The following is a 17,837-nucleotide window of genomic DNA, read 5'->3' as shown; positions in this document are numbered from 1 at the left end:
ACAAACTATTTTAATAAGACAAAATAGATTTCTTTAAGGACAAACATATCGTAGACTTACTCACAGACCTGTAGCAACACTACACTGTGTAGTCTGGGTCACAAACGGCCGCTTTGTGTGGTCATGTGCCTCGCAAGTGCCACACCGTTTTTCCTTTTCGTTCTCCTCAAACGAAGATTCAAGTCGAGCTGAAGATTGCCCTTCTGTTTCCACACTGTGGGAGTCATTTCGGGTTATTTGATCTGTTGAGCAATCTGTTCCATTCCTCAGTACTGCTACTTCCTCCAAAGCACGTTTTAGCGCGTGCTTAGCCATGTTATATGTCGACAGAAGTTGCCCCTTTTGCAAAGGTAAGTAATTGGGGACAGAGATCATTGTACCACAACGAGGTACATTTATCACAATCATCTTGCATATTAATTCCCACCTCATCTAATACAATGCCGGACTTTGCATTTTTTGTCCACCTTCTTAAAATATAATGAGATGGGAGTGTCATGACATTTGACATCCTGAACACCAAGAGAATGTGTCTGCACAGAATGCCTTCAACTTCAAACGTACGGCAATCGCAACTAGCTCAAGTCTCCAAAGTGTTAAAGGTGACACTGTATGTTGTGATGTTTTCTTCTGAAGATCTTTCAATCTTCTCTTGATATTTAGTCACCTTATATATGCAACTTGTGTCATTCTCTTCAACTTTCTCTGCAATGTATTGCTCTCTTTTGTCCAATTCCTTTTTAAACCTTTCAAACATTGATATCGTATATATTTGTGCTGCCTCTTTTTCCATGAGTGACAGTGACTTCAAAACTGGTTCACTGTGAATTGCCTTGAAATCTTCCTCAATTTCAGCCCCACGGCGATCTTTAAGTGCTCTTTCATATTGATTAACAAACTCATGAAAAGTGGTCTTTGCATGAACATAACCATAAAAAAAGTTAGTCATAGACTCACTTCTTTTTGTCATCAACATGTTAGCAAAGAAAGTATCTCGCAGAAATACCAGCACCCATTGATGACGTTTATCATACATTGATCGGAGCCAATGATTGTCACTCAAATTATAATCTATTAGCAATGACACCCAACGTGATTCAAAATTTTCAATTGAACCTTTTGTAGAGACCACTTTAGAGAATGCTTTTGCGAAATCATTACCTTTCCTATATAAATGTGATAAATTCTTAGCCACATTTTGAGAGATGTGGCACAAACAAAAACAATGACGTATATTTGGTAGCACCTTTGCAATTGCTCCTGCTATGGCTGCGTCTTCATCTGTAATTATAGAGACGGGATGGCGCCCATGCATTGCTTTCAACCATGTCTGAATTAACCAAATAAATGAAGATTCCGTCTCATCTAACAACCATGCACAACCAAAAAAGACAGGCTGTCGGTGATGATTTACTCCTGTGAATGGTGCAAATGGCATACCATACCTATTTGTCTTGTATGTCGTATCAAATTTCACCACATCACCAAAGCAATCATAATCCATCCTTGCTCGTGAATCGACCCAAAACAAAGTTGTCATACGATTTTCATCATTTACTTGAAATTCGTAAAAGAAATTTGTATCTTTATCTTTCATTCGCACACAATAGTCTAATACAACTTGTTCATCACCTGTTTTAGGAATATTCTTTCGCTCAGAACCCATCCAATTTTTGCAGTCTCTACTGGTGATTCCAATATTTCTATTTCTTCCTATTTCTTCAGTTAAATAGGACATCACGACATTTGTTGGTGCGCCTGCATTTCTCAAATTCTTTAATTGAGCTGTCACAATATCACCAAAACTTCTATGCGATCTAAGCAAATGAACCATTGGGGAAGCAACAGTTTCATGGTTATGCTCCTCAACAAACTCCTTTACAATCCATTTACCATTCTTTTCCTTCACTGCTGTGCGTGATGCCTTACAACCTACTCTTGTAATTGCTCTTTCCTTCCTTACTCCATTGGTTCTACCAAAATGTCTTTTATCACGATAGCCTTCTCTCCAGCATACCCATTGACAGAAATATATCAAGCCATCATGCTTTCGGACATGTTCCTTTCGAATGCTAAAATCAAACACGCTTAGCATATGTATTATAAAATTTCATGGCATATTCTTTAGAGTCAAACTCCAGACCCACCAGACAAGGATTTTCCAAAGGCGTGTCATGTCCCGTCACTAGATCTTCCATTTTATCACTCTCCTCTGTACATTTTGCAACACTTTCGATTTCACGGTCCATTTCAGAATTACATGATTCTATCAATTCATCATCCTCACTCTTTGAAGATGCATCATTCTGATGTTCCACAATAGCATTTGTGCCTACAAGTTACGTACCATCACAACAAATAAATTATGAAAATGATTCTGACATCAAAGTAAAACAAACGAAGTATTATCTCTATCTATCAAGCTGCGTGTAATAATGAAAACAAACTAAAACTAACACAATATACTACCTGTGGTTACTTCTGGACATTGGGAGTATGAACAAGGCATCTCATCCAATAGACACTGAGTTTGGGACCCTCCATCCATCTTCTTCACAATTACATGAGACCCCTCTAGCTTCTGATACAACTGGTAGTTAGGCCCACCTCTGAAACCTCAAAAAAGGTAGCAAACCTGATCAACCTCGCCAGTCTCAGATTTCCTGTCTTGGATGCTTTATCAAAGTCTGGTCCTACATCAAGGCCCACAATCTCCTGGATCCGAACAACAGAAATGAAGTCAATTGCAATGATAAATTCAAGAGAATGATGTTGGGAAAGTCCCAGGCTGAGCTGGCAGAACTTCCAAGTGTTATCAAGCTCCACTTTCCCAAAGTACCCAAGTACGATGTAATCATGAAAGTGGGCCTCATATTCAAAGATCGTTCAATTATGTCCGTAGATTGTATTCCAATGTTCTTACCAAGATGAACTGTCAAAAAAAAAAAAAAAAAGAAGCCAAAAATCTGATTAATGAAGTGAGAAAAGAAGACCCAACCAGTCCACTTATCCAGCTGGGCAACATGACAACTTTAAATAAGGACCATTGGTTATTATATCTTAACTCTGCATTTCTTCTATGGGTATGGCCCAAATTATGACTGGATCTATCTAATATATATATATATATATATATATATATATATATATATATATATATATATATATATATATATATATATATATATATATATTAAAAGCTGGCACTGAGCACACTATTATCCTCTGGCCAGCTTGATACATGGATTTGGACCATCCTAGAATAAGCATTGGATGAAGCTTTTTTTTTTTTTTTTTTCAACTAATTTGGTAATGCGGGTATTTATCTCTTCAAATTCATGTATTTTACAGGTAACTTCAATGTGACCTCACATATCCAAGGTGACCACAACCATGCCCACAAATGTCTTCCCCGTGTACAGATTAGTATGCACCTAGGAGGTGGTTTGTTACGTTTAGAACCTTATACATATTAGTATGTAATTACCTCATTAAGAGTAGATAAATGTGACAATGTAATCACCATTTACTAGCTATTGCTTAGGACCATCTTAATAGCAGAGATGCATGATCTCCATTTAGGCTTTTTTTTTTTTTTTTTTTTCTGGTTCTTTGTTTAGCTAAACCAAATGATAGCTTGCTTATCCACATAATCAATATTTAGGATGAAATGATATGGTAGAGCAATCCTTTCGCCATTCTTGTGGCAGAGTAAATGATGGATCAGAACCATGCACCAACTGAAACTCAGCATGGCTGGACTATTGTCACGCCCCAGACTCGGTAACCGAACTTACAAGGAATACGATAGCCGGTTTTGGCCGCAACAGCCTCCGTAGTACCCCATTCTTGGCTCCTGAGGTAGATTCTGATCTTGGGATCCCACAAAGAGGATTTCCATAACTGTATAACCATTTCCAATATGAGCATATCCAAGATTACAACAAGTATATCTGAGAATAACAAAGGCACACATCACAAAATTCACTATGAATTTGAATTTTTACAAGTACAAAGCAGAAAAGGAATACATCTTATAGCAAAAGAAGTAGGAAGAAAATCTGCAACACTGGGGGGTTCTCAACTCAACTCTAATCCAAGCTCTGCCGCTACGATGCTGATCTAGGATCACCTGCACGCATCAATCGTGTATAAGCTTATAGAAGCTTAGAGGGTGGTGAAGGTGTGTGACAATGGTGCATAGAAGAATAATAGGAGATACAAGAGGGGAAACATAATCAATGATAATATCACTAGCCTTATTGAGGCTTAACATGAATATAATGCAATGAGTACTGGGTGCCTTACCAAGGCGATGCATAAGGAGGGCTTATACAGCCGATGCGAATGCAATGCGATGCGAGGTGATGTCAATGCTCTTATCCAATCCACATATCAAGTACATTTCCAATCATAAGGAAATCACCGGGGTTTAGTACATTGCTAGATGACTGCCGCTCTCCAGACCCGCACAGTCAAACGAGTGTGAGAGACCTCACTACCCGCTTGTGGATAGCCAATCGCCAACAAGGCTTGATGGCAGCGAACCTATTTTGAGCTGGTCAGACTTAGCCTAGCAACGCCTTCTTACACCAGGCAGGTAAGGCCACATCCCTACCCAACCAACTACACGATAGTGAGAGTCGCAGCCTAACGGTACGAGGCCCTCGTGCGCTCATAGTTTCCACTCGGTCACCGCGTTGGGGCAGATCCTTGGTACCATGGAAGTTTTGGGAATTTCACCCATGGGCATCCTATGCACCTTGTATGCTCAAGTACCATTTCCAATGTCCACACACACGGCCATCCACGAATGTCCCTGCGGAGGCAAGGCCCTGATGAAGCAAGGGCAGTATCATCATGAAATGTGATGCTAATGCATGAGTCACGCATACAGATCATGCACTAGCTTCAAGCACTTGATGTGCATAAGGGGAGAAACTCCATCTCTCTATCATGTCGACCCAATGACCACACACAATGCAATCCATTTACGCAGATGATGCATATGGGCCATAATGGTGTAAACGCGCTACTCAACGGTGATGATGTGGATCATACTCCTCCTTCCCAAGGAGGGATATGGTCTAAATACATACACAAGTACTCTAAGGAGAAGTCCCCTAGTGGGGGCTCAACACTTTAGGGTAACCCACAAGCTAAGAGGGTCATAAACCCAAGGAAGAAGTGGTCCTAATCAAGGGCCTAAGGTGAACCTTCAACCACCTATAGGAACCCTATGGGCCTACCTTAGGGCCACCAAGGAGGACATCCAACCTCAACTGGGTCCCAAAAGGCAGCCCACTACGCATATAAAGCAAAACCCAAGGCTTAAGCAATCCATGGCCTGGTGGGCCATACATTAAGCCTAATACTTAGGCAGCATGATGGGCCCTAAGCAAGGTTTGGGCCCAACCATAAAGATCATAAGACTACTCATTGTGGTGGGTTTAATGGGCAGCCCATTATTCCAACATATGGGAAATCCTTACATTTAAAATAAGTAAGTTGGGCCTCACATCTTGGCCCAAGTATGGATTTATTTTAATGGGCAAGCAAGGGCCCAACTACTTGGATATTTAGCCCATAAAATCTATCACAATGGCATGATAAATGTAGGCCCTAGGGGTCCAACGGGCCTATTGTTGAAATTCCAGCCCACCCACAATCTGGCTTGCTGGAAATTCAAAAATTAATTAATTTATATATTCATTTTAATTCCTGGTGACCCATACATGTCACAGAGGGTCCACCAAATGAAGGGGGTAGATTAAACACATAAATCAGATGAGCCATGCTGCTGGACTGGACGTCCAGTAGCAGCCCAATGGGCTGGGCGTCCCATGTGTAGGTAGCTTTATGGGCCTGGGTATTTGGCCCAAAAGCTCATCCAGTGGGCCCCAATTGGATGCTACTGAAGGGGAGGATGATCACGTCCCATATGGACCCCACATGGATGAACGGTGGGATATAAAATACATTAAGGTGGGCCCACAAAGTGGCCTGGACAGCTAGCCAAGGCTAGATGTCCCAGCCTGGTGGGCCACTCCAGGCCGCACTATGGTCGGTATAGGAGCCCGATGGCCCTAAAAATTTACAGGGTGGTCCTTCCATGGGTGGGCCACACCTCTACAAAATTTTGTGAATTTTGGATGATTAAAAGTATTTTAATTAATTTAAAGAAAACAGACTGTCCAGAAAATCTGTTTGACCTGGACGTCCCAGCCTGGTGGGCCAGTCCAGCCCTTGCCCTGGTGTGCACAGGGATCTGTTGGCCCCAAAAATTGGTAGGTGGGTCCTACCATAGGTGGGCCACCTTTCTGTAAATTTTCAGAATTTTTGGATGCTCAGAAGTATTTTAATTAAATTCGGAATTACAATCTGTCCAGAGTGAAATGTTGCTGTCCATGCAATGTTTATCCAATAAGGTGGGCCCAAACTTCATCTAGGAGGGGAGGGATGGATGATTAGTATTTTTCCTATAAAATACAGCAAGGTGGGGTGCACAAAAGTGGCCCACCACTCGGAAAAACAAGCTGGAATTTGGGTTTTCCCCTCATTCTTTTGGGCTGGACAGTCCAGCAAGGTGGACTGCCCACCCCTCTTTGGGCCCCCCTTTTGGGTACCATTTCATGGGCCATCTGAGGTGTGATCCACCATACTTCAAGGTGGGGTCCACACCTTCATATTACACCCCACAATCATCAAGAAAAAAATAGTAGAATCATAGATTAAATCCATACCAAACATCAGCTAAAGCAGTCCCATGTAAACAGTCCAGATTTTTGGATAGCAATACATGGCTGGACGTATCAGCCTATATCTCAATAATCTCAGCAATTAAAAGGGTGTGTGGCCTTCCTTAGTGGGCCCCACACATGTCCAGATCATGAACTAAGGTCAGGACACTTGCATGCATTAATTTAGGGTGTCCAAAAACTATGGAATAAGGTGGTAGGGGCGTCCCGCCCTTGCTGAATTTTGGGACGTCCTAGGCCCACCAAGTGGGCCACACACATCATCATCCGCAATAATAAGAGAAATGGGAAGAAGAAATACAACCCGGCCATCGGGGTAGGGCCCTGCCACTAATGGGCCCTCCCAAGATTCAATCTCATCCATACAACTATGTAGAATGTACATGCAACAATAAACCAATGCATGCATGATCCATAACTAAAATGGGTGGTTGGGATGTCATCCCAACATGACTTCTAGGGTATAGATGCCCTTGGAATGAAGTAGATAATACAATACATCATGATGGGGTCCATGGAGAATGGCCCCATCATGTATCATGACATGCATGTAGGATGGGACAAAGGGCCTCATCCATGGGGTCAAATGGGATCCCCACCATGGATTGGTGGGTCCCATATGATCCATTTATAAAGAAAAGAAAAGATTAAAGGTCAAGAAAGAAACTAGAAATTTATATTCACCCACATGCAAAGCAAGACTCCAAACTTCTACACCAAGAAGATCTTGAGCCTAAGAAGAGGTTTTAATGGTGGAAATCTATTTCTAATGGTGGGATTGGAAGTATGTTGGGAATTAGAGGGCTAGAGAAAAGAGGGAGAAATGGACGTTGGGAGAGGGAGAAGTTGCTAGCAAATGGAGGGAAATGAAAAAGATAAAGAGAGAGAAAGGGGTCATGATGAGTTTGTAAGAGAGGTCATCATTGCATAGGGAGGAGTTTACAATGCTTAGGCTTTAGGCTAGGCTTGTGTAGTGTGTGTTGAGGTGGGTAGTGTTTTCCATAGAATGTGTGGTGTGTAGTGTGTATAGGGATTTGTGCCAAGGAGGTGGTTCACATGCATTGCACAAAAGTGGGTCACATGATTAAGGGTCATATTATGTAATGTTCATAACTTTTGATCTATATATCGGATAGATACATAAGACACGTCGTTGGAACCACAACGACGATGCGAACAAGATGGCATAGGTCTCGGGTCGATCCGAGTCGGGTCTACGTGACCGGACTTAAGGATGACCGCAAATACAATCCAAGGGTCGCGGGGCGCCGGAATTCGACCAGTAGGACCGCAGGACCACAAGAAATGAAATGCATACTCACACATGCACATGCAAGAATTCGGGTCGGGTCTTACAATCCTCCCCACCAACAAAGAAATTTCGTCCTCGAAATTGTCAAAACCAGAACAATGAATGCAAAATCATCATCATGTATATATCTCAATCAAGGTGTCCCGTATCGGTATCGGTTGGTGTAATGGTGTCCTCCGAAACCGATACGGATACGGGGGGTAACAGCGATACAGGGGCGTAACGGAGCAAAAATTTTTTTTTTCCCAAAAAAATATGAAAAAATATGGATTAAATCCGGAATATTCTAAGCATTCCAAATATGCATGCATTTATAAATTGGAACATGTTTATGGTGGTGTAACGGTCCACTCTTTGGTGAGAAGTTGTATCGGACTGTCTGATGAATTTATGAACCAGATAACCTGAATTTGACTACAAAATTCATATACTTAATTTTCTAACTATCTACTATCAATGATAAATATATTAGAATGAATGTAATATGAAAATAACTTACATTTAGGTGTTTGCAATTATTTTTGAGGGCCAAAATTCATGCGTAAATAGAAAAAAATATAAAAATAAATAAATAAAATGGCACCCCAAATATGTAAAATGCACATTAACATGTTCTACTATGATTAACACATCATATGACATCATTAAAACAACAAAAGAATCATTAAAAAATGATTTTTCGAATTTTCAAAAAAAGGGCCGAAATAAATGCGTAAATAGAAAAAAATATAAAAAATATATAAAATGGCACCCCAAATATGTAAAATGCACATTAACATGTTCTACTATGATTAACACATCATATGGCATCATTAAAACAGCAAAAGAATCATTAAAAAATGATTTTTTGAATTTTAAAAAAAAGGGCCGAAATAAATGTGTAAATAGAAAAAAATATAAAAAAAATATAAAATGGCACCCCAAATCAGTAAAACGCACATTAACATGTTCTACTATGATTAACACATCATATGGCATCATTAAAACAGCAAAAGAATCATTAAAAAATGATTTTTCGAATTTTCAAAAAAAGGGCCAAAATAAATGCGTAAATAGAAAAAAATATAAAATGGCACCCCAAATCTGTAAAATGCACATTAACATGTTCTACTATGATCAACACATCAAATGACATGATTAAAACAGCAAAACAACCATTAAAAATTGATTTTTCGAATTTTAAAAGAAGGGGCCAAAATTCATGCGTAAATAGAAAAAAATATAAAAAAAATTATTAAATGGCACCCCAAATCTGTAAAATGCACATTAACATGTTCTACTATGATTAACACATCATATGGCATGATTAAAACAGCAAAATATATTAAAAAAAGTATAAATACCTATTTTTGATGAATTTCTGAAAATGACCCACCGAGCTTTGATTCAAGAAAATCCATAATATAATGTGTTTTTATTTCAAATACCTAGCCAAGGTTGGTCGAAATTAGTAGTAGAAAGAGTAAGAAACAGTTTGGAAGCAAGAAGTTTCAAAAAAACAACAAAAACAAAGCTTAAAATGAAAAAAAAAGTTACCATTATTCGGCCCGATACGGGCCTGTTACGGGCCCGTATCGGCCGATACGGGTACAAAATCGGGTAACGGCCGATACGACCTTGAAACACGTAACGGTTCCCACCGTACGTATCGGCTGTTACGGCCGATACGTAACCGTTTTGGCACACCATGATCTCAATCATCAATCACAAGAGAAGGCAATACAAACAATGCAAACAATCAATCAACGAACAAATGGGGATAACGCTCTCTAATCCCGGCCTCACGCTCCCAAGACGCCTCGGCCTTCGAATGATGACCTCATTGTACCTTCACCAAGGGAATGACCTAGGTCCTGAGGACCTGCTCCTTCCGATCAAGAATACGAATCGGCTGCTCGATATAGGAAGCATCCTCACGGACCTCGAGTGGCTGCCAATCGATCACAGGAAGTGTCCGACCCACATTTTCGCAATATAGAAACATGGAATACGTCGTGGATCGTGGACAACTCAGGAGGTAAGGCAAGCCTATATAGGCCACAATGCCCAAGCGCTCGGTAATCTCAAAAGGTCTAATGAATCTCGGGGTGAACTTGCCCTTCACACCAAAACGTACCACGCCCTTCATAGACGAGACCTTGAGATATACCATGTCACCAGTGTTCGTAATATCGATACTATCGGCCGATATTATCGTTATCGATGGTCGGCAATATGAAACCCCTAAGATTTCCCTCAGAAATACAAAAAAATACGGAATCTTGTGTATCGTGCGATATATCGCATAAATATCATAAAATATCATGCGATATTGCCGATATCGATGATATATCGGCATTTATCATGACTTTTCCCTTGATTGCATACACAATATCGTCGGAATATCTTCATAACCACCTACGATTCCAGAAATTCGAAAAATAAAAATAAATAATAAATAGGAAAAAATCTCTTACCTCAAATCTGCCTGAAGTGGCGGCCTTCGACTAGATTTGGTGGGCCAATCGTCGACAATGTCGGCCGGATAAATAACCCTTTTTTTCTTCTTCTTGATAGAATCGCTTTGAAAGAAATCAGATTTTCATCGAGGTTTTTGGGATTTGGGTAGGGATTTTGAAAAAAGAAAGAAAGAATAGCTAAATTTTTGGGATTTTGAATGGATTTGAAATCGCAGGCGGGTTGCGCCTTTAACGGAGAAGAAGAGTCGGTTTCTTCTTTTGAGTAAATCAGACTGCGTACTGAGTTACGCAATACGCTCCTATGGTACTGAGTAAATTCTGCTGGGCCCACTATGAATTCACGTGGTTTATCCACGCCGTCCATCCGTTTTTGCACATCATTTTAGGGGTTGAGCCCAAAATTTAAGTATATCAAAAGCTCAAGTAGACCATACCAAAGGAAACAGTGGAGGTATTGATTTCCACCGTTGAAACCTTTCTAAGGACCCAGTGATGTTTATTTGTCATCCAAACTGTTCATAAGATCAAACCGACATGGATGAATGGAAAACACAAATTTCATCTTGATCTAAAACTTATGTGGGCCCCCAAGAAATTTTCAATGGTAGAATTCAATTCACACTGTTTCAGGTGGTGTGGTCCACTTGAGCTTTGGATATGATTAATTTTTGGTCTAAAGCCTTATAATAATATGATAAAATGGATGGACGGAGTTGATAAAATGAATGAATGACGGTGGGCCCCACAGAGTTTACTCAGTAGGCAATACGCTTCCGATTTTGGAGCAAATTACCACTGTAAAACCACCTTTTATCCAGCGTCTTTTATGAAGGATCCAAAACTACCTTCCCAACTTAGACCTTTCATGTACGGATAGAGCATTTGAGGATGAAAATACCCCTGCTTTTCAAAGTGATTTTATGTTTCTGTGGACCTATGGCTACGGATTATAACTGTAGCCACATGGGTGACCTAACCGTAGGGCCCACCTCTATAGATGTATTATACATCCATGCCATCCATATGTTCTTCCATATTATTTTAGGATATGATCCAAATAATGAAGGTGAAAAAAGTTTTAGGTAGACCACACCACTATAAAAAGTGATCATTGAACTTCCACTACTAAAAGCTTCCCAGTGTCCACAATAATGTTTATTGAACATCCAACCTATTGATAAGGTCATACAGATCTGGATGGAAAGAAAATGCAATATCAGCTTGATCTAAAACTTTTATGGCCCATAAAAGGTTTTAAATGGTTATTAAGAACTATTTCCTATGGTGTGGTCCTACCATTAAAAACTTCCTAAGGCCCATTGTTTCTTGTGGTGTGGTCCACCTAAGAATTGGAACTACTTCATTTTTGGGCCTGTGTCCTAAAATGAATTGGCAAGAAGGATGGACAGTGTAGATATATCACACACACATTGAGGTGTGGCCCACATAATAATAATTGTGTCTAATGGTTTTCTTTTAACAATTAAGTGTCCACTAATGAGATATTAGAAATTTTTTGCCCTAAGAATAATTGTGTTTTTATACATCTCTTGATACATTTATAAATATTATGCATTTTATTTTAATACAGTTGCCTTAGTTCAATCAGACAATGCTTGGCTTAGGATCTTATACAAAAGAAACCTATTGTGTGCATTTTATTTTATTTTTTGCAATGTTATGATTTAAAACTGTATTAAGATCTTTTTTGACAATCCCTGAAGTTTCATTGAAAAATTCAACCATTTTCCCAATGTTTCCCCATGTTTCCCAAAAAGTGCGATAAATTATGTGATACAAACGATATCTCCCGTGCGATAACCGATACATATTTGTATCCCAAGGGTGCGATACATAGCGCGATACCGATATTTCGAACACTGCATGTCCCCGACTGCGAACTCGAGGGGTCGACGCCAACGATCAGCAAAACTCTTCTGCCGGCTCTGAGCTGTGCGCATCCTCTGCCTGATAACATTAATAGCCTCCGACGTCTGCTGCACAAGCTCGGGACCTAAGAGATGACACTCTCCAACCTCGATCCAACAACTAGGAGATCTGTACGGTCTGCCATAAAGTGCCTCAAAAGGAGTCATGCCGATAGTCGCTTGATAGCTGTTGTTGTATGCGAACTCGGTGAGGCGCAAATGCTTATCCCAACTGCCTGCAAAGTCAATCACATAAGCTCTGAGCATATCCTCAAAGATCTGGTTGACCCTTTCGATCTGCCTATCCGTCTGTGGATGATAGGCGGTGCTGAGATGCAGAAACTCCTTCAAAACTAAGACGTGAATCTGGAGAGTCGGTCTGAAATGATCGAAACTGGGATGCCGTGCAGTCTCACTATCTCCTCAATGAACACCTTTGCAAGTCGGTCCATTGACCAGGAAGCACGCACCGGAATGAAATGAGCCGAATTCGTCAGACGATCGACGATAACCCAGATGGTATCGTGACCGCGCTGAGTCCTCGACAAACCTGCCATGAAGTCCATCGATACATGCTCCCATTTCCACACTAGAACGCTCAACGGCTGCAAGAGGCTAAGGGGTCTCTGGTGATCAGCCTTGACATGCTGGCATGTGTCATACTCGGCTACAAAACTAGCAATCTGGCGCTTCATCCCTTACCAAAAATACTGCCTCCTCATATCACGATACATCTTCTTTGAGCCCGGGTGAATAGTAAATCTCGATCGGTGTGCCTCGGCCATTAGATGACGGCGCAACTCTAGCATGTCCGGGACACAATCGGCCTCTGAAGCGTAATCCACCATCGGAACCAATCTGCCAGTCTAACTGCTCCATGGATGCGACCTCTGCTCGGTACTCCTGAAGTGACTCGTCTGTCTGCTGAGCCTCAATCACCCTAGCCACCAAAGAGGGTTGAATCGACAAGCTCGAAAGCTGAACAATAGAAGAATGCAGACCGAACTCAAAGTCATACTCTGAAACATCCTCGAGCATCTACCACTCACGCACCATCATTTGTGCTACCAGGCCTCGTGATTGACGGCTGAGCGCGTCCACCACTACGTCTGCCTTGCCCGGGTGGTACTGAAGATCAAAATCATAGTCCTTCAACAGCTCCATCCATCGCCTCTGATGCAAGTTCAACTCGGACTGCGAAAATAGGTACTTCAAGCTCTTGTGATCTGAGAAGAGCTCGAACCTGACCCGATATAGATAATGCCTCCACACCTTCAGTGCGAAGACGACCGCTGCAAGCTTCAAATCATGGGTGAGGTAGTTCAGCTCATGGACCTTGAGCTGGCGCGAGGCATACGCCACTGGCTTCCCTTGCTGCATCAGTACAACACCCAAGCCAACTCTGGAAGCATCGGTGAATACGACAAAACCCTCACTCCTATCAGGAAGAGTGAGAACAGGAGCGGACGTAAGGCGGTCCTTCAACTTCGTAAATGCCTCCTCACAGGCGTCACTCCAGACGAACTCGATTCCCTTCCGTGTCAACCGGGTTAGCGGTGCAGCAATACGGGAGAAACACTCGATAAACTGTCAATAATATCCTGCTAGACCAAGGAAGCTACGGATCTCGGACGCGTTCGTGAGCTGGCCCCACTGACGCACTACATCTACCTTTGAGGGGTCCACAGCGACACCCTCTCTCATCACCATGTGACCGAGAAACTTCACCTCCTCCTGCCAAAACTCGAACTTCTCTAGCTTCGCATACATCTGGTGGGCACGGAGGGTCTCAAGTACAATCTGCAGGTGCTCAACATGGTCCTTCCGGGTCCTCGAATGCACAAGAATATTATCAATGAATACTACCACGAACTGATTGAGGAACGGCCGGAAGACCTCGTTTATCAACTTCATGAATACGGCGGGCGCATTGGTCAGTCCGAACAACATGACCAGGAACTCGAAGTGACCATAGCATGTCCGGAAAGCCGTCTTCGGAATGTCTTCCTCTCGGACCCGAATCTGATGGTAACCGGAGCGCAATTCTATCTTGGAAAAATACTGTGCACCCTACAACTGGTAATTGTAAGACCCGACCCGAGTTCTTGTATGTGCATGTGTGTATGAGTATGCATTTCATTTCTTGTGATCCCGCAGTCCTACTGGTCGAATTCTGGCGACCCGCAACCAAGGTGTCCCGTATCTGTTACGATATGGTCGCATCGACCGATACGTAACGGTAACGGTTGACACCGTTACGCGATATAGGGTCGAAACGGCCATTACAGAATTCTGTGACCATAACGGCCGTTACGAACCCGTAACGGCTGTTACAGGCCTTTTAAATAATTAAAAAAAAAACCTTACCTTTTTCCTTTCTTTTCTTCTTCTTCTTCCTTTTCTTCTTCTTCTCGGGCAGCTGCGGCTGCGGCTGCGGCCTTCTTCTTGGTCTTCTTCTTCTCTCTCTCTCTCTCTCTCTCTCTCTCTCTCTCTCTCTCTCTCTCTCCCTCTTTTCTTTTCTCTCTTCTTTCCCTCCTTTTTCTTTTCTTTTTTCTTTTCGGTTTCCCTCTCGCTCCCCCTTTTTTTTTTCTTTGCAGGTGTACCACGCACCAGCTGCTGTAGGTACGTGTCACGCTAAGACGAGCGCTGACACTCCTCGAGCTTCGAGTTGTACGAACGGTTCGAAGGAGATCAAAGTTACATGGGCTCCACAGTGATGTATTTATTATATCTATTCTCAGATATCAGTTTAGAGCACTACCAAAAAATTGAATTATATCCAAAGTCATCTGGACCACACCAAAAATAGCAGCGGCCCACCGTAACGTTTATTTTCCATCCAATCTGATCAGACCTGAGTGGGCCCCACCATGATGTATATATTTTATCCATGTCATCCATCCATTTTGCCACGTCATTTTAGGTCAGGATTCAAAAAATTGGTAATATCCAAATCTCAGGTGGACCACACCATAGGAAACAGTGGTTATAGAATGCTCACCATTAAAAATTTCTTAAGGTCCACTGTAATGTTTATTTTCAATCTAACTGATTAATTGGGTCACACTGACGTGGATGAAGGGAAAACACACATGTCAGCTTGATCTAAAACTTTTGTAGCCCCCAATAAATTTTTAATGGTGAACATTTAATTATTATTGTTTCTTATGATGCAGTCCACCTGAGCTTTGGATGTGCCTCATTTTTGGGCTCATGCCCTAAAATTATTTGGCAAAATGGATGGACAGTGTGGATATAACACATTCATCACAGGTGGGGCCCAAAAAACTTTGACACGTGTGCTACACTTCACAATCCAAGTCCTGCCTAATTCAGACCTTAAAAAATTGTACACGAGACATATATTAACTTAAAATTTAGCAATTAAATTATGAATTGCAATTGCTAACTCACAGTGCCAAAATCAAATTGTTTGAATAGTTTTAATTGTTAATTTGTGGACATTTATTTTTTAAAATAGGACCTTTTGATTTTTTCATGATTCACTATCCAATAAATGTCCACCAATTTATAAGTAGGATAATGGCAATAAATTGCATGAATTTGAGGCTAATTTGGAGCATAGATTGGTCTTCCAAGTCAGCCCCAAATTGGCAACACCATCTACCTGAATTTAATTTCATTTTTTTAAAGAACTATTGGGAGAAATGATATCAAGTTGTTAAGTATATAAATTAGATATTTAGAAAATTAAATATATGAATTTTGTAGTCAAATTTAGGTTACCTGGTTCAAAAATTAATCAGACAGTCCAATACAACTTCTCACCAAAGAGGGGACCGTTACACCACCATAAACATGTTCCAATTTATAAATGAATGCATATTTGGAATGCTTAGAATATTCCGGATTTAATCCATATTTTTTCATATTTTTTTGGCAAAAAAAATTTTGTGCCGTTACGGCCTGTTACACCCCCGTATCCGTATCGGTTTTGGAGGGCACTGTTACGCCAACCGATACCGATATGGGACACCTTGCCCACGACCCTCAGATGTGTTTGCGGTCATCCTTGAGTCCAGTAATGTAGATCCGACTCGGATCGACCCGAGACCTATGCCATCTTGTTCGTATCGTCGTTGCGGTTCTACCGAAGTGTCTTGTGCGTCCATCTGATATATGGATCAAAAGTTATGAACATTACATAGTATAACCCTTAATCATGTGGCCCACTTTTGTGCAATGCATGTGGACCATCTCCTTGGCACAAGTCCCTAAACACACTACACACACCACACAAATTCTATAAAAAATACCACCCACCTCAACACACTACACAAGCCTAGCCTAAAGCCTAAGCATTGTAAACTCCTCCCTATGCAATGATGACCTCTCTTACAAACTCATCATGACCCCTTTTTCTCTCTTTAATTTTCTCATTTCCCTCCATTTACTAGCAACTTCTCCCTCTCCCAACGTCCATTCTCCCTCTTTTCTCCAGCCCTCTAATCCCCAACATACTTTCAATCCCACCATTAGAAATAGATCTCTACCATTAAAACCTCTTATTAGGCTCAAGATCTTTTTGGTGTAGAAGTTTGGAGGCTTGCTTTGCATGTGGGTGAATATAAATTTCTGATTTCTTTCCTGACCTTTAATCTTCTCTTTTCTTTATAAATGGATCATATGGGACCCACCAATCCATTGTGGGGATCCCATTTGACCCCATGGATGTGGCCCTTTGGCCCATCCTACATGCATGTCATGATACATGATGGGGCCATTCTCCATGGACCCCATCATGATGTATTGTATTATCTACTTCATTCCAAGGGCATCTAGACCCTAGAAGTCATGTTGGGATGACATCCCAACCACTCATTTTAGTTATGAATCATGCATGCATTAGTTTATTGTTGCATGTACAATCTACATAGCTGTATGGATGGGATTGAATCTTGGGAGGACCCATTAGTGGCGGGGCCCTACCCCCATGACCGGGTTGTATTTCTTCTTCTCATTTCTCTTATTATTGTGGATGATGATGTGTGTGGCCCACTTGGTGGGCCTAGGACGTCCCAAAATTCAGCAAGGGTGGGACACCCCTACCAACTTATTCTATGGTTTTTAGACACCCTAAATTAATGCATGCAAGTGTCCTGACCTTAGTTCATGATCTGGACATGTGTGGGGCCCACTAAGGAAGACCACACACCCTTTTAATTGCTGAGATTATTGAGATATAGGCTGATACGTCCAGCCATGTATTGCTATCCAAAAATCTGGACTGTTTACATGGACTGCTTTACCTGATGTTTGGTATGGATTTAATCTATGATTCTACTATTTTTTCTTGATGATTGTGGGGTGTAATATGAAGGTGTGGACCCCACCTTGAAGTATGGTGGATCACACCTCA

The 17,837-nt window shown here is 41.3% G+C and overlaps 1 protein-coding gene and 1 long non-coding RNA gene across 3 annotated transcripts in view; both read right to left on the bottom strand.

The window, feature by feature from the left end:
- Nucleotides 1–580: 580 nt before the first annotated feature.
- On the bottom strand, nucleotides 581–2,095 carry LOC131254177 (protein FAR1-RELATED SEQUENCE 5-like). Its single transcript, XM_058255178.1, has one exon. The coding sequence runs from the start codon at nucleotides 2,093–2,095 to the stop codon at nucleotides 581–583; it is 1,515 nt and encodes a 504-aa protein (XP_058111161.1).
- Nucleotides 2,096–2,150: 55 nt separating this feature from the next.
- Nucleotides 2,151–17,837, bottom strand: part of LOC131253102 (uncharacterized) — a 30,291-nt gene continuing 14,604 nt past the window's right edge. The window contains exons 2-3 of one of the 2 annotated variants that reach the window (XR_009174917.1): nucleotides 2,470–2,932; nucleotides 2,151–2,332 (exon numbers count right to left, since the gene is read on the bottom strand). This is a non-coding gene — a long non-coding RNA (uncharacterized LOC131253102). The remainder of the gene's footprint in view (nucleotides 2,333–2,469; nucleotides 2,933–17,837) is intronic. The other variant, XR_009174916.1, reaches the window with a different exon arrangement.

The sequence above is a fragment of the Magnolia sinica genome, chromosome 8, assembly GCF_029962835.1.
Source record: "Magnolia sinica isolate HGM2019 chromosome 8, MsV1, whole genome shotgun sequence".
NCBI classification, from domain to species: Eukaryota; Viridiplantae; Streptophyta; class Magnoliopsida; order Magnoliales; family Magnoliaceae; genus Magnolia; species Magnolia sinica.
The sequence above is the reverse complement of the archived record's forward strand: the minus strand, read 5'-3'. Positions and strand labels throughout refer to the sequence as shown.